The following is an 18,782-nucleotide window of genomic DNA, read 5'->3' on the forward strand; positions in this document are numbered from 1 at the left end:
CTACGTACTTTTATTGATGGAACATATTTCATTTTTGTTGGCCGCAACTTGTGATTCTAAGGAATGTACACGCGTCACAATCAGAATAACCAAGAATACGTCGCAGTAAAAGGATCGTATTTTTCAATGCCCTGTTTAACAGATTTTTTGTAGCCTTCAAAATGGTCATTGTCCAAAACGCTACTTAACAACGTAAACAAATTAATTATGCATTCGGCTTACCAAAGAAGGATAAAGGGTGTGGACTTATACTGCTCCTCATTAATCTCAATAAATGCTGACCTAACTATTTTTAGTGAAATGCGTTGCTACCATCAACGTTTCTGCATCCAGCTATTTTTGAAAGACGGTAATTCCAAAAAAGATGCTCTGCTTATTTTTGAACTCGGAGAACCAGGTTTACTAGATTAATAGAACATATATTTCTGTCATCGATTTGCTTGAGCTGATACGAAATTTCCGAATGCATTCATATATTGAAATTAATAAGTCGATAGTGGCGTGTGTAATGTGTAGAGCATATTTTATCATTGCAGTTATGAACTGGTTACGTTTTTTTTTTTTTTTTTATTTTATTACGGCTGAACCGATTTAATCAAATTTATTTATCGGAAATCTAAACCGATATACATTTTACTACGGTCTTGAGTGATTACGGTTAGATCGTTCAGAATTTAGAGATTGCACAAAGCAAATGGTAAAAAGGAAAAGTAGCGTGAACGTGGAAAATCAAGTGTATTATGACATAATGATCGTTTATTTATAAGACTTTTGCGTTATCCATATTTCTTGAAATATACACAACAGGTAGGTACGTACATAGCTTTTATTTTTATTACCTTACGAACGATAAGACATTCTGTGACACAAATTTCAAACGTCGATACATACATATAAATACGTACTGCCGTCGTATGTACGTATACGAATTGTCTTCCTTTTGCATATACATATACACCGGAATTCATCACCAATTATTTCCAAGGAGTCCGTGATGTGCATATTGAATAATAACTTAATTCATACTTATAACTAGTAATGTATACTATCATCAACTAATACGTAATTTTAATATGATATAAAATGTGGCAACATTACAGGCTTCTTCTAATATTTGGATTTACCTTAGTTTTCTTTAAAACTCCACTCTGAATGAGTAATAATCTTTGTATAATGACTGAATGCATACTTATCGTTACGACTAAATTGTATAAATGCATCGATTAAATCATAGATGTAGCAACAAATTGCATATTAAACAAACATAAAATCAAAAAATCACGTAAAAAATATTTAAATAAAACAAAAATAAAATAACAATTTTAGAATACTTTTTGGTGTCAGTAGAATCGTGTACAAATTCGTAAACATGTTCTTATAGCCACGCGACAAATATGAAACAAATGTGCGCATTCCAGTTGATTCAAATCCGGTATGAATAAATTGGTTGTAGATAAAGTAGAGAAAGAGAGGTATTCGCAGTCCTCCGCGATGAGATTTGTCAAACGAACAAGGTCATCTATCGTGATCAGTGATTAGCGTTTCCAACCAGACTAAACCATACTGAGCAGTGATTAATACTGCTAATGTACAGACCAGCGTAATTTTACAATTTCTCGGCGTTCGGCTCGCAAGATTTAACAAAAACACATTTAATTATGTCATATTATTATCTCCCGGGAGTTTTTCTGAATAGTTGTCGTCCTCAATTTCGTCATCGGGATCTCTACTCCGATCCGGTGATTCATCTTTGTCGTTCAACTCGTGTATGTCATCCCCATCATCTCCGTCGTCTTCGTCTTCTCCATCTTCCCCGTCGTGGTCCGGATCCTGTTCGTGCTCGTTTTCGTGATCATCTAAAATATCTTGTTCCTGTTCCAAAAAGTCCGTTGGTACGAATTCCATTTGTTCTTCGCTATCGTTGAGATCAGGCGGACCTGGTATCTCACAAAAATTCAGATCTCGGTCCGTGCTACTCCGCTCCCGATCACCTTCCGGATCTTCCTCCTCGTGAAAGTCATCCAAGTTCCCATATCGTGCAGGAGATGACGAGCGGTTGTCGTGACCATCGGGAAACATTTCCGTGGGACTTAAAGGTATATCTAAAGGTTCAAGTTTCACTGTCACTGTCGGAGAAACAGGGCTCTGGGGACGCTGCAAGCGAATTTTCGTGAACGGTTTGCTTGGTTCGTTTGATTCTGAAGGGCGACGTTTCTGAGTACGTTTCTGAGCAGTTATCACATTGGCAGTATTGGGAGGTTGGCTTTTGGCTTCTTTGGTTTCTGATGAGGTTCGCTGAATTATTGGTTGAGACGTCGACGGCTTTGATTGCGGGATTAACATCGGTGGCTTTGTACTCTGCGGGATAAAAATTGAAATATCACATTGGGTTTTTCAGAAGCTGCCATTCAATGACAAGATCCAACTTTTCATCGACAACTACAAAGTGAGTGGGTGCGTATCTAATATTTGTGTAACAGCAATGACTGAAGAGGAATAGGAAATACCTGCGAGGATGGACTGGGACCAGCCAGTCCTTTGACCTGCAGCGCTTCGGCGGCATTCAATAGTTGCGGTAACTTGTCATGGGCGACGTTTACCTCGCCCCTGTACATGAATCTGACTAGTGCCTCAACTTCCCAAAATTTGATATCTTTCATGAGGATAATTGGATGCTGGCAAGGATTTTCACGCAGAAGATCAGCGAGGTAATCGCTACAGGTGGACAAAATCATTTTGTGACACTTCAGAGATCGACCCTCACAAGCTAAAGTGACATCGACGAATTGCTCAGTATCTAACAGAGAGGGAAAACTATTCTGCATATTACTGTGGTAACTATTCCATCGCAGACAAACCTGAAATAAGTTTAAATGGCATTGTAATTTCCAAAAGCATCGATTTTCTTCTTATCAACATAAATTTGTAACTCATATACTAACCTCAGTTGGTTGTTGCGGTACAGTGGTTTGAGGAATTACACTGGGTGGTTGACGGGGTGCCATTTTTATGGTGGTTGGAGCAACGTGTTTCACCTTAAGGGGAATGGTTTTAAGGACTAAAGTCTTTGGTTGTTGTTGCTGTTGCAACGGCAGCTGGAGTTGTTGTCGCTGTTGCTGCTGCTGCTGCTGCTGTGGCTGCTGTTGTTGCTGTTGCGGATGATGTTGCTGTTGTTGTTGGGATTGCTGAAGGTGCTGAGAAGGTGCTGGCGCGATGGGTCTCGGCCTTATGAGCGATTGTCCTATCCTGATTGTTTTGCTGCCGGAACTAGCCTGCGTTGGCGTAGGAAGTACTGGAACAAGAATAAGGGTAGTGCACGTTATCACATCGATGTGTAACTGTTCGAATGGTTGCATTGATGATAAAATTGCATCAAAGTGAAGAAGTTAAAAATAACAATTTCGCGGTGTTGCTTGGGGCAGAAAATGTAGTATTGTCTAGCTGGTTTTGTTGAATGATTCTGAAATTTTTGTTCAAAGAAATTCAAGTTGCTGGAACAATCTATGAAAGAGACTACACGCTACAAGGTCGATCCGAAAGGTTGGAATAGCATTCTTACAAGGTCGGAGATGAGACTGAAGAAGACCTTCCCAATCTCTCGGTATCATTAGCTGCTCATTGCCGCGAGCGTTAGTGGGGTCAGTGGGAGCGAAGTGGTTCTCAAGGGTGGAATCCTTGTTCAAAAGGATGTCCAGAACAGCCCTGGAAGTCGGGGTTCTACCCGGCTTGCTCGTGTGTCTCGCCTCCCATTTCAGATAAGTCCACTTCTTTCTACAGTCGGATTCGCTCCGCTCAACACCGTCGGCCGCCGATACAGCTTTAGCTACGGATTGCCAAGCTTGGAGCCACCCACGCCCGTTCGCAACGCTCATTAATATCGCGTCCCGATACTGTCTCACCATCGCCAAGAGGGTCTCGACTTCGCGGGTAGAGAAATTCACTTTCCGCTGCTTAACGATACCCGGGAACTTCTGCGACACCGGCGACGATTTGTAATTCGGAAAGGAAGAAGCTGCTGCTGTCGGATGCATCGTGTTCATTGGTAACCTTCCGTTTAACCTTCCACCAGGTCCCTGCAGGTCTCCTCCGCGAAGCAACGATAACGCGAACAAGCTGTGCAATTTATTTTTTTCATACGAGCAAAGTTTTCATCAGTTTAGGGATGTTCGATTATGAATTGATCTTTTTGACGCGGAGAAATCGATCTTTGGTATAGATTCTTTTACTTGCTTCCGGGTTGCGGGTTCCGGGTTTTGGGACAACAGGACAATGAACAATTTTATTATGCCGAGGGCACGTGAGAATGTTCAAGTGTGAGAAGGCCTAACTTAAATTGGCCAAAATTTGTGACCCTACTAAGACAATAATTATAGATTTGACACTGGCATCTTACATGCCTAATGGTGATGATTCGAAAATCAATGTACGACTGAGAGAGTCAAGGTAGAAAAGAAAGTGCACTTGATTCTATCTCCCATTCTAAACGTATTGTAGGATTTGGATGTTGTTTATTCGTTGAGCTTTAGGTTTCGATCATTCGCTTACTTTAGAGTTTGGCTTTTTTGGAACACGTGACATGAACAGATCGGTTTTATCAAGATCGGTTTTTTACCTTTAGATATTTAGTAGAATCGGATTGGTCCAGAGATCGATTTTTTTTTACAAAAGATCGAACATCCCTAAATTAGGTATAAAGTGAATTGTTTTATTCAACGGAAGAATCGTACAACATAAGATTTGATTTCGTGGTTGTATTCCTCTTTGCACGGTTAACCAAGTTTTGCAACAAGTCGATTGAACAAATATTCTTTCACGTGGATAAATCACTATTTTGCAAGATGATTCTGAATCCGTACCGTTAAATATTTACTCAAACAATCACATGCAATTTTCGACTAATAATCGAACGATTCATAGCTCAAAGGGGAAATTATAACTCGTATAATGCAACGATCATTTCGTGGAGTTGAAAATTTTATTAACTCATGACTATTCTCGAAAAGTTTTGACTCTAAGTTTACAACTTCCAGTCAAATGCAACTCTCTTGAATATTTTTTTTTACTGCACCTGTTTGAATAAAGTACATATCACGGGTTGGGTACAAATTTTAATACACGTAATACATAAGTCTATATTTTTTATTCCCCCAATTGCGAATGCACTTACTTGGTCGTTTCATAGTTTAAAATAAATAATTAAGTTCTGCAAGCCATGCTGCAGAAAATTACAAAATATCAGGTATAAATACTATAATAAATATTTTCTTATTCTTTGAATAAAAGACAGAAAATGAAAATGCAATCATTGTCTCCGAGGCTTTGAGGAGGACGTAAGAATACAAAAACAGATTTTCTTTTCGCCTGCTCTCTAGCTCTCCAGTATTATACATGAGTTATTTTCAGAGGCACGCGGCATAAGCAGCATCCGCGTTATATCTGAGATTCAACGTTCTTTCCCACACGTCGCGTTGCTCTGAACACACACGTACGTATACTAACGTGCGTATACGTAATTATTTTAATATAATAAACAGACAGGCGTAGGCGGGTTAGAATGTTTTTTTTGTTTTTATTTATTGTACAACCAACCCTTTGACATTTCAATGTTATACAGATATTTGTTTGTTTGTTTTTTTTTTTTTGGTCATTATTTCTGTCATCGAAAAACAGCGGCAACGATTGAATATATACTAATTTTAACGACTCCGACATCGTGTTATGTACAACGTACATACTTTAGACATAATATACGTGTTGTTTGCGCAATATCTCGAGGCTGAATTGACCTAGGTTATAGAAGAAATTAAAGTCGCGTTGCAGGAATACAGCCACTAACCAAACTCGTCGCAACGATACCTCTCCATGTCGATATATATATATATAATATGTATATATATATATGTATGTGTGTGTGTGTATATGCAGAAAGAGGCGCGAAGTTACGCGGGCGTTTGGCGATAAAAAACGATAGGAAAAAATATCGACGCTACAGAAATTGCGTATGCACACAAAGAAACGTCGTTACCAGTCACCACACGCTCACTTTTGCACCGCACGACGACGCCTCGCTTATTAATGTATGGTATCGTATCGTATTATATTATGTTATGTTATATTATATTATATTATATTATATCATCCGTGTGTAAGATAAGTTTTTATCGACGACGTCTAATCACCCGCAATTGCTACGACAATTCCCAATCAGCGACAGATCTGCGCCAGTCGAACACGCGAGTCGTACTACTTGGCCGTCGACGTCCCTCTTTTCAAGTGCAGCGAGGGCAGCAACGAAAGCCCAGAGAAAGCTACGGGGTTGCTGCACTGCGCACGTTCAGTCCCACCCACCCCCGCTTTTCACTCGCCTCAATACCGAGATACGCTTCCGATGAGAACCGACTTTTTCCCATTTCTCTTTATCCCCGTCTTTTCCCTCATCGGCGTATTATACGAAGATTATATAGGGCGGCCTTGTTCGATTTAACGATGTACTTATATCGTAGCCGTACGAATTCTGCTGCAAAATCGTGTAAGTGTACGAATGAAAAACGTATAGTCTCGTCACAGAATCAACCTTGCTTGTCTCTTGAGTGTGGCGTTTTTGTCGCTTTAAATTTAGTTTTGCTCTACACGGCGATCGAGACTCAAGTACCTATTATATTTTGTTATCCAGGAGTGCGGCTTGTTTAACAAGAGGTATGAAAACTGTAATGCAGTCAAACTAAGACTTACGGTATACAGGCCACTGAACAACAATCAGTATAACTATGTGATTGTCGACTTCCTGTTAACCCGGAAACACAGTTTTATCACAGGACATATATGTGATATAAGCATAGCCGCAAAGTACGCCACTGGACCAAAGCGTATATTGTGATAATTATTCGCACATTTAAATTAATCGCAATTTGAGCGATGTAGGGAAAAAGGTAAATTCGAAAAGGTCAATTGAATTAATATTAACATAATAATTTTATACTTCAAGTTGCAGAAGAATTATTTTCAAAATTTCAACAAAACATGGTACTATTTTCACCATATTTTTTTTCCTTCAATTCACACATTGTAATTGTTAGTAACTGTGTCGAACGAAAAAAATATATAATACACGCAATTTTTTGTCTCATGGAATTGATCCTGCGTATTACATGAAGTACGAACATACGCAAACGTACAATACTTCAATTATCGGAGAAAATTTATAGCCTACACGATACCGCGTATAAGTATACGCACATGTATGCGTTTATAAAAGAACAGGAAGTTTTTTAATATCGCCTAATTTCATAGGTCAAGTTTATTCTTATGCGTAGCTTGTAAAGCGTTCATCTTTATTTTTCAAACCAATATTTTTCAAAGATATATGATAACGTAAATGAGAATTCATCGACCCTCTCTCTGGAATATTGCATGGCCGGGTGAGTAGAAGGAATTAAAAGCGCGGACGGACGGAGAGGTCGGGGAGGGGGGAGGAGGACGAGGGGAAGCGCGAGATCAGGACTTTCAGCCGTCATTTTTCGAGGAAGTGAAGCGGTTCGAAGGCCTTTGTTGATATTTTTTGCAATACGAGGGGGAAAGACAGAGGGGGAGAGAGAGAGAGAGAAAGAGAGAGGCGCCTGGCGCATATTCATAAAGCGATATATAAACGAGTAATTTCGAGCGGAGGCACCGCCCTTCGGTCCCCCTCCTATATAGCTGCTAGGTACAATAATTAAATTTTCAAACTTCCCCTCCGATACAGATATGCTCGGTTGAGACGACGCGGTGGAGAAGTGACGGGGGGTGTGGCGCGAGGTGGGAGGGGGGTGGGGGAGGGTTGGGTCCGCGACGCCCCCACTAGCCTCACTAATTTATACATTTTTTTAAATTATTGATTAAAAGACGCGAAAACCAACCCCCCTCGCTCCCCGACGACTCCCACTTCTTCTACGCCGCCATGTTTCACCTCTGTTGTCTGGGCTTCCTGTGCGGCTGTAATATGCCGCAAGGGTTCAACAATACTCTTTTTTTTTATCCTGTATCATACAACGAGGCTAAAAAATTTCATCCTTTCTACGTGTATTTGATTATTCATGTAGGCGGTATGTGTGTGAATTTGTATAATCCTCGATCATCAGTCTTACAGACACCCTCGTCGTCGTTTTACTCTGCCTGGTATTTTTATTTTTTTATTTGATTTTTTTATTTATTTAAAATATGAACGGATGAAAAGTTCAAGTCACAGAAATAAATAAATTTGGTAGAATCGTTGATGATGCATTGAGAGATGAAATTTATTATGGCTGTAGAATCGTCAATACAAGCGTTGAACTTTTTCGCGCTTCGATTTTTAAACTGAAAATTTAAATTCGTTATATCTCGAAAATTCAGTGCAATCGATAAGTGAAGGAGAGAGAAAAAAAAACGGAACCTCATTTTAGTTTCTAGCGACAATGTGTCTAAAAAAAATTTCTCAACTTTGACGAAGCTGGTGCAAAATTGAAATCCGTACAGCCAACTGTCAATGGATCATCGCTATGAGATTTTTACAAGGTTGGGTGGAATTTGCGGGGCTACAAGATACGACGGACGGCAAGATGTGAGAAAATTTAAATCTATAGAACGCAGGGAAGATGCACGAAAAGAGGTTTTTCGTCTTTGACCTATTACTTTTCTTTCCGTGATAAAAATTAAGGTCAATGTAAGCGATAAGCAATTTTTGTCGTTCTGCTACACGCCCATTCGCTGTATCGGAGGATCGTTGATAACCTTAGCCCTCGTGCTTTATTACGCCTGTAAGTTCGTAGTGCGTGTTCCTGTTAAAATTCTAATAATTCTCGTTTAGGTCGTCTATATAATTCGAGTTCCAAAAGTATTCGCGTAGAAGTGCGCTCACCACGGTTTGCGCTAGGCTTTTTTGGGCGAAAACAGTGTAGAATTGTAGATTGATGCGTAATTTAGATAGCGAGAAAAAGTTCAAAACTGCAGTCTTTAATCCTGTTCTGTATAATACGTATTAACAGGATCGAAGGGATTTCTTATTTGTCGACAAGTGCTGAATATTATAGATGAGAATTACGAATATGCGTTCTCTTCAGATTCGAGGGGAATAAAATATTCCGGCAAAATGAGCTTCGTTGAAGACGCCGCTGCAGCAGTTCGTAATCGGTGTATTTCCCAACCCGTCCAGCTGCGGCGTTACGTCAAATGAGCCGCAAGACCGTCGAACAACGAAGCTCTCGTCGGCCAGACGGTTGGTATATGACGAATTAAAAAATTTCCCTTTATCCAGCCAGTGCAGAAGGCCTGTGCCTCATTCGTATAACAGCTGCCGTTCTGACCTGAACTCTGCATAATTACGAGCAGCCGCGAGGACTCGCAGGATTAACGGCTCACGAGTATTATAAGCCAAATTGCAATTAAGAGGAAAAGTAAAATTTGATCGATAAACGAAGCGAGCTCTCCTCGGTTCATTATACTTCCTAGAGGTTGTCTCGTCACATTCATGGTCTGCAAAGTGCGTTTGGAGGTGTATGTTTTATTGTCGCAGAATCGCAAGGCACGCGCAATGTTACGTATTTGTGGGCCGTGTCCTGCGACCAGCTCGCAAAGTTAACTTGCGTGAACCTGTAGGTACTGGCTGCATCGCATTTAATTGCGCGATTAAAAAAGATAGAATAAATATTTGCAAGCTCGATTACCCCGCGTGTTTATACGCGGTGTAAGGAAACAGTAAATGCACTTTGTCGAAGGCGTGTTCAACGGTATTAGTCTATCTCACGTAGTATTACTCGTGATGTTGACGGTACGAGTGAATTTTCCTTGCCGGATATAAATGAAACAAAAATAGCATAGAAAAGGTATACCGAATATACATTTTACATGAAATTAGAAAATGCACAAAATGGGAATAAAGCATTGGATGATGTAGAATCGTGTTTCTCATTACCGTGATACCGTCTCCCGATAAGTCGTCCTCCGTGATGAACCCGCAAATGTCGATGCAAATTGGTGGTCCCGCACTGTCGGGGATTGGCGCCCCCTCTGACGACAACGGCACCGCATATACGGCACTGGGCTCTGAGAGGGTCGTTCAGGCAGAGATCGAAGTGGGCCCAAACGGCGCTGGGATTCGCCATGGCCCTGAGACTTCGAGAATGGGATCTAACCCGGCTGCTCGAGTGCCCGGAGGAAAATGCGGAGGTTGTCACGTGATCGACGAGGCAGTCGTCCTCGTCTTCCGGTTCCTGTTTCATGATGCCCGACACTCTCTTGTGCAAAATCTTACGTGATCCCGAAATTTTGACGCCTTTGTATTCTCCGGTATCTTGAGACGCGAGATCCTTGCGAGACGTGTCAATACGTCAAACCGTTTTCCAGTGAAACTGCGTATATACGTATATTATACTCGTTCGTGTACAACCATTTCGCCGAGTTCAAACACGCCCCGATTTTACCGAACTCGCCGTGAATTCAAATCGTTAAACTTTGCTGAGCCGGCTGCGTGGATATACGTATACGTGTACAAGCATGTCGTGCTGCAGCAATGATTCACGCGAATACGGTGACTATACCTTGACCCCTGAACCCCGATGAAAAGCGTTGCGTACACTCGGCTTCTCAGATTCTTACGACTCCTGCGGGAGTTGGACAACTCAAAAGAATTTCAATATTCCTATGGCGATATGAAAATCTCCGGCGTCCCGACAGCCGGGTCGAACGGTTATACGCGCACTCACTAGTGAGGATAAAAAACCGGGTCTTAGTCCCCTTGCCCCTTGTATTAGAGATGATCGAATGATCGGTCTAACGTCTTCCAGACGCGCTGGGCGAGCTCGACACTGGACTTTTTCATTTTGCCAACTCCTCGGTCGAGGGGTTCGCATTCCAGCATGCCGGGTGTACGCACAAGCCCTAGACTTGCCGCTTCGAATTCGGCTCTAAAACCTGGCGAGTAAAGCTGAACTCGCCGAGGGAAAAGACGGAGGGGGGCAAACGCGGTCGCCTAAGAGCAGAGGGACGTCCACCCCATTGTTCGTGCCCCCCTGGTTATTCCAGGACAGGTCGTGACCTCGTACTTTTCGTGCCTGAGGACAATTTTTTCATCTACAATGTGTCGCGCGCTGTGACTTAAGCGGTGTGAAATACATATTACAAAACCGGACGTTGCTGCTTCCTCGGAAGGAAATGAATTTTGAAAATTGACGCAGCGGGCTGGACGATTAATCACCGTATTCAAGCGCAAAGTTTTTACTGCAACGGGACATGTACATGTACCATCTAATAATAAACAACAGATTTCTTCAGATACTTATAACTGAGAGATTGTCGGGTACGATTAATCAACAACGCATTGCAACTGTAAAATTATGCAGCAAAGGTGCGGCTGTTGTCAATTTTGAATCGCTGATTTCAACGAGTCTTCGTCAGCAAATCCACCAAAGTTCGATTTTTGATGACAATATTCACATTGTTAGTGTACAATTTGTGCAACGGCAATGTGATTTTATTACTTATAATACGCTGTAAAGTAATGTTGTACGCAACATTTTTTGGAGATGATATCAATAATATGTTTTTATCATTTATTCAAACCGATTTCTGTCAATTATCATCACGCTAAGAGGATGCTATAGTCAGTCTTACCGACCGTATAAAATATGTCACATATTTTCACTATTACCTAAAAATATAGTTGGTAAGTTTACACAGCATAGATGCGAACATGGCGCGGTTAGCGCACTTCTAAATTCAATGCCTAGCAAATCTGACCGAAAAAATTTTCGTTTCATGGGAAAATAACACTAGGAAATGTATGCCTAGTCATAATTCAATTACAGGAATACATTTCTTGGCATCATTGTTACGTAAAACAAAATTTTATTAGTACATTTATGTTCAGCATTGCATGTAGAATTGCGCTGTCTGCGGTAATTTCACATCAGCGATGCGTAATTTTTTTGACTATAAGATCCTCTTGAGGGTAATCTTGGAACAAAATTGAACCAAAATTGAATTTAACCGCACCTGCAGGTAATCCTATTCGTTTTCATCATTTATCTGTCCCGACATTTTTTTTTTGTTTTAATTCATTTTTCGGTTAGAATGTTTGTTGGTAAAACGCTACGGAGATTCACATCGAAATTGGTACAGACGCTAGAGATTACGTGAAAATAAGACACCGGGTCGAGCAACGTGTCGGATAAGAAGCACGTAGCTTCAGTTCGTTACATTGATTGATTCGATAAGAGTATTTAAATTTTCTTCCTTCCAGTCCCACCGCGGTTTTGAAACCGAGCATTCGTCGCCGCATCGTAGGACTCAACGTCGCTGCGGTTTGTTGTTTTGTTCGAACCGAAAATGCCCGTAATATCTGGACAAAAATTCCAATCAAATTTCGCGATAGTAACGAGCTTTCCTCGAGCGCCTAAAACCACCCGAAACCTTTATCCGAAAGTGTCGTAAATATACGGGAGCGACGGTACGTCAAGTGGTCACGTGGCCGCTCTAGTACGATTAGCGATATACGTCGGTATAAATAGTTTCAATTTGCGACGACGACTCAGAGTTTGTCTGCATAGAGCTGGTCTGGTGCACGGGGTCCGTAACTCGTGCAAGTTTTTACTGGATTCGGGACCTGTACGGCTGGAAGATCGCGGACAAAGAGTGTAATCTAAGCGTGAATTACGTCATCAACGATTAAACCGACGCTCCACGTCGCGGCAGATGCCTGTTATTTTCTCTCGCCGATTTTCTTCGATATCGGCCGAGTCGGTGCAGCGGCGTTCAGTTTTCGATTCAATGCAGTCGACCCAGGGAGGATTACGATCGGATCAATAAGCGAGCGTCGCGAGAACCCGCCTCTATCAGGCATGTAGTAAATTTCGGTTTGTGCGCGCCTGGTTTTTCGGCCTGCTGAATATGCAACGGTTTTCGAAAAGATCGCGGAACGAGGTGCGAAAAGGCAATTGCTATAAATCGGCAACGAGCCGCAAACATCGATCGGGAACGAGACAATGACTCCGCGACGCTGGCGCGCTGTGTCTCAACCCGTGTACGTGTGTGCGTGAGCGTCTCTCTGTGTCGGATATGAATCTGCGGAGCGACGTAGTAGTCGATGTTTTCAATTCCGTCGAGGCACGAAATCCCGGAGCTTGAGGAAACGAGGAAGAAAAAAAAATCACGTCTCGTTTCCGACGCGATTTGGACAGAGGAGTCGAGAGACGGCTACCGATAAATTGGACGATTACGCGTACGGGAGAAATACGAATGTTGCGAGGCGATCGTCGTGCGTATTAGCCCCGCGTTTGTCGGCCGGGGGAGCCTTTACAACGAAAATATTGAGCGTGTATATAATTATTCTTAGAAGCAGGGGCTTTCTGTGGTTATAGCAACCCATTCCTTGCAACGAGACGTTCCGTCTATAAAAAGCAATCATTATCTCGCCCTGGGTTGATAATGTATATGTATATCTGTGCGTACTACGTATGCGCTTTATATAAATATGTTACAAATGCGTATGCATATGACTGTGTTGGACGCGTACGAGGGAGAACACAAGCTCGTTGCTCTTTTAGAGATCGAGTTGTAGGTATTTTGCGGAGATTTGACGGTCGCGTTGGCGTATCGAGCGCTGCTTTAAAAACGTGCTTTAAGAAAAACACTTTGGCGGCGTTGTAACATGTTATAATAGGTGTCGGATGTATCTTAATCACTCACTGGAAATGTTATAACAAATAAAGAAAAAGTGACGATTGACTGCGGTGCGGTAGCCCGGAGAGTTTTGTTCGACGTTGATAACAAATTAGACGGAGTGAACGTAGTTGGAGAAGAGGAAACCGAACCACACGCACTATAAGCCACTCGTAATACTCTCGCTGCAGTCATTCACTACTATCATCATAACGACGAAACGCGCGCAAACCGGGCACTGATCGAGCCGCACCGTATTTCCTCGTGTTTTTCAGCCTGGTTCGGTCGAAGAACCGAGTCCACCGAAGCTTTTTTATATTTATTTGTATTTCTTGTTTTATGTATTAATTCGTTTACGTTTTACCAGTTAATATCGAAGCGCGGTTGGTGCGCGAAAAGCGGCAGGAGGATGATAAGAACACTGGGGAGAACGGATTTTCGAAAAAAAAATTTCAAAAACACACGGGACCGAGCTTCGCGAACCTGGGATTGACGAATATAAAATCGCAACGGGAAGAGCTTAGAAAATGGCCGATGTGCTTTGCACCGTGCTTCAGTGGTAACGATCCCCCCGACCCAGGAATGACTAAAATCGAAATCGGTGGCCGAGGGGCGTCGGGACGCGCATGTGCGACGGCGCCGGTCGTCAACGCATTATCTGTATCATATGTGCGCTCTACTATCCGACCTGATTACGTTGCCCGAACTTTGTCAAGACATCGATTAACATGTTACATTGTAACATGCGTTGCACGCTTTTGGCAGCTTCCGGAGCGTTGCAAAAATAAACCGCAATATCAGTTTTCAAAATGATAACGACGCCTTTTGCGTTTTACTTACATTTCATACACCGCGTTACACATTCCACTGCAAATCGAAGTATGGAATATTTCACGACACTAAAAAAGGTTTGATGAGAAAGATTACACAGATATATCGACGGAAAGTGATGCAATTGCCGTTAAAACATCTAGTCACATGTATTTTATATTTATCATATTTTTAATAAGAGTTTTATTCTTACTTACGTACCAAATTTATACACATATCTATACACATCGCAGGTGGGTGTATGAAAATTTGATTCCAGATGTTGTTGTACGTATCACAGACATTTCTGTTTCTTCTTGACATCAATATATTTCTAAGAAGATGTACTTGGGAAAACAATCGCGCTATTGGTCAATTAAATCTCAACGTTTGATGACGAATTTGAAATTCCGAAGACGAAAGCGATAAAAGGTGTCTTTTTTCCTCTCGTTAATGAAGCGAGCGTGCGATAAAAAAGAAACATATTCAATCTACCAATACACGTTAGTTTAATTAATTTTGCTTAAACTTATATTTATATGCGGAGCAGACAATGTCGTTTGAAACTCAATCCCACGGTGAACGATAATTTGAAGATTTTTTGATGAAAAGAGGAAAGAAAAAGCTATTGGAATAACGATACGTCATGCCATAACCATCAGCAAAATCTCAAATTACCCAATACCAGCTGAGTCAAACTTTAAAATTGGCGCAGATGATGTTTAAAGTGAGCCTTTCACTGCTGCCAGTTGGGTTGCATACTCCCAGGCGCCGAAATGAGCTGACGATAAGAAAAAGCTACGCGGTTCTTGCTCATAATACTCGCAATATTTTACGAATTAGAACACTTTGTTTGTCGCGTGTTAAGGGGGGATTGTAAAATTTCGTAATACGTGAAATACTTACGGTTGCGTTGTACGATACGTTGAATTTCCAAAGGAAGTAGAATAAACACGTGAAATGGCGGGATAAAAGGAGTTTGTTAAAATGTGTATGCTTTGAAGCATTGAAGGGAAATTCATTCATATTAGGTACTTTAAACAAATCGAAACATTCCGAATGGTTACTTAATCAACGCCATTAAAAGTAATTGGCTCACCTTTTTGAAGTCCCGGTAAAAATTGACCTTCAGATTGATCACCGCCTTGCCAATCAGATACTAGCTCGAACTCACTATTATTTCTGCTCGTTGATCGTGTAATCCGCTTCGTTTCCACGTCTGCGATGTGAAATAATTACGGTATTTCATATTAAATGTAAGAAATTGGCCGAGAATTTTTTGTGACATGTCTTGATAATTGGTCAGAGTTTTGAATAGGTCAATGCAGCGTATAATAAAGGCAAAAGAAACTTGTGTCTCCTGAAATACAATCCATCGTTCATTTAACTCATTATTAATTTTGAAACGTAAATATAGTCCCTTATCACCGGCACTCGTCATGCAAATGAATGACTGGTTTAAATTACCGTTTGGTAGTATTGGCAGCATTGGGCACTGGAGTTGTAATTGATTCTGGATCTGCCAATCGGTCCATGAGACAAAATCACTAGGCTTTAGATTCCCAGATTGTACCATTCGTGTCCTAGGCTCATCATCTGGGACAGTAAAGCAGCTAAATTAGTAAGAAATTGGATGTACTAGTGTAGAATGTGTTACAAAAGTGAAACTCGACGCTCAAAGTTGCATTTAAAAATGAAATTCTGTTGCCAGCTACTGTTATCATTTTTCGTTCTCTATTTCTTTTAACAATGATGTAGACTGACCTGAAAGCACCGGAGGTTGACCTAAAGCAATGTATCGTTTTCTGGCCAATTGTGCTGCGGCAAAATCTGGACTATGATTGTGTTGCATTCGTATTCTTGGTTTTTTGCAATCCCCTGTAGTAATGAGACTTCCTCTACAGTGCAACGTTCTGCCAACGCATCGCCAGCGTATCGTATTGGGTTGTTTCTTATGCAATGTGTACATGAAACCCCTGTGAATGACTTTAGGACCTCCTTTATTCGAGAGTACCACCTAAAATCAAGAATTCCACTTCATTGTACTTCTAAAAAAAGCGATTCAATCACTACATGTATATTCATAACTCGAAGATTGATTATCCAGTATCCATCGATTTTCATTATTTATATTTTCAGAAATTTACAATTAATCATCCTGTAAAATAGTTGAAAATAAAGTGTACACCAAACATGGAGCACCTCAGCGATATTGGAATCGTCCTCATTCAGCAATTCCTCCATCTTAATCATAGACGATGTTTCAGCTTTCTGTTCCTTCGCATCAGAGTTTGCGTTAATTTTCGATGTACATCCAGTTTGTGCCAACATGTTCCAGAATGACCCTGCAGACAAAAAATACAAACCTGTTATAACTGGTAATGAACAAGCGACTACACATACCTTTACATAAAATGCAGGTAGATTTGTTGCAACACATAGAATCAAGGTATGGAAGTAGTTGCCGTTACAATAGAAGTGATCAAGGTTTGCGGCGAGTAGCAGTGCTACAACTATCTGGCAGCGGTTAAAAATGTAATTTGCACATTGAGATGAAGCCTATAAGATGTTGAAAAATTCTAGGGCGTTCCGTTACTATTTTCAGAGTGAGAGACGAAAATACAGAAAACTATCGAAATTACTGTTATTTAATTATAGACCGTGTCTCTGATCCGTGCACTCTGTATCATTTTAGTTTCATTCTTTCAACACCCTTGCTTCGCTGATACGTTATATTACAAAAATCAAAGAAGTCTGTTCGGTCAAATAACTAATCGCCGAATTTAAAACAATATGCTTCCCGTGTGCTTTTCCTCTTTACGGCCACCAGTCATCATTTCATCTACAAGGTGACAGTTGTTGGTATCTCTTCTGTGTGGCAACAGCTGTGAACTAGTTCACAGAGCAGCAACAGAGTGCAGCACCGTAATGTTGTTCTGATTAAAAAAACGCGTAAGGGCGCTGGACGAGTAACCACCGAGCATCAAGCAAGTGCTCCGAACTGTAAACATGGTATTATACATACGTTTTCAAAGCTCGATAAAAAAGAACCCAACTTGTTAGAGGCAATTAGGAACAAACGAAACTCTGACTGACGCAATCTTTGGCCACACTATAATTGTTAAACAAAACAAATCCGATCAGATACCGAGTGGATGAAAATTGCGAAAGCAAGGTACTCGTGTAACAAAAAATAACGAGATTAACGTACGATTACAGTAAAGAACTTTCCACGGCTGACAAATATATGAAACGATATACGCATATATGTTACACAGCAAATATGAATTAACGTACGCATAAACAAATGAATATGAAACCGAGCACCTGATACGGGTGACGGGCGTAAACGTCAATTATTCTGGGTAATATTCGAGTGGGTAAATGTGGTTAAAGGACGTGACAATTCAGGTAGGCATGGCAGGACTATAATGAGACAAATTTGTACCTGACAGTCTAACGACGTTCGTCGGTTGACAATTGTCGGGGTAAAAAATTCGGAAAATGGAACTCGACGAAACGATACCGAAATGGCCAACGTCCTCGGTCGACTGGACGGCCGTCGCGGCGGGACGAGGAACACCAAGAAATATGGCACCGCTGCGCGGCGATCAATAAACGGCACCAAGGTTTCTGGTCCATAAAGGTCCGTTCATAGCGGAGCGGCGCGATAACGGACAGGCGGCGTTCGAATTTTTAAACGCGCCTGAACACGCTCTCATTCTCATCTGACCATCCGACGCGTGCAGATCGAAGTCGCAGGGTAACTGCGCAATTCCGCTTGCACTCACAATCAGTGGCTTGGTTATGTCAATGCGACCGATGCGATTGCGACTCAGGGGCCATTCAAAACAAATTAAAATTATATTGAGCACGCTGTCATCTGATGATGCGAAGCGTGTAGACCGAAGTCGCGAGGTACCTGCGCGCAATTCCGCTTGCACTCTCAATCAGTGGCTTGGTTATGTTAATGCGACCCACATGCGACCGATCCGATTGCGACTCAGGGGCCATTCAAAACAAATTAAAATTATATTGAGCACGCTGTCATCTGATGATGCGAAGCGTGTAGACCGAAGTCGCGAGGTACCTGCGCGCAATTCCGCTTGCACTCTCAATCAGTGGCTTGGTTATGTCAATGCGACCGATGCGATTGCGACTCAGGGGCCACCTCCAGTTAGGCACAAAAAAAAAAATTTTTTTTTTACAACCATTTTGCGACTCGGACCCTCAAGACGAAGTAGCTCCGTAATTCGACGAGAAAAAAAAAGTATCGTGAATTGAGCTCACGCGACTCGACC

General features: G+C 41.5%; 1 protein-coding gene across 1 annotated transcript; it reads right to left on the reverse strand.

Annotated features, from left to right (window-relative positions):
• Positions 1-659: 659 nt before the first annotated feature.
• On the reverse strand, positions 660-18,077 carry LOC107224404 (general transcriptional corepressor CYC8). Its single transcript, XM_046736683.1, has 8 exons — positions 17,930-18,077; positions 16,684-16,826; positions 16,246-16,498; positions 15,949-16,077; positions 15,581-15,700; positions 2,943-3,292; positions 2,508-2,858; positions 660-2,358 (listed from the first exon to the last, which is right to left on the reverse strand). Exons 2-8 carry the CDS (start codon positions 16,810-16,812, stop codon positions 1,657-1,659), a joined length of 2,034 nt encoding a protein of 677 aa, XP_046592639.1. The 5' UTR covers positions 16,813-16,826; positions 17,930-18,077; the 3' UTR covers positions 660-1,656.
• Between the last annotated feature and the right edge of the window lie 705 nt (positions 18,078-18,782).

This window comes from Neodiprion lecontei, chromosome 4 (assembly GCF_021901455.1).
Source record: "Neodiprion lecontei isolate iyNeoLeco1 chromosome 4, iyNeoLeco1.1, whole genome shotgun sequence".
NCBI lineage: Eukaryota > Metazoa > Arthropoda > Insecta > Hymenoptera > Diprionidae > Neodiprion > Neodiprion lecontei.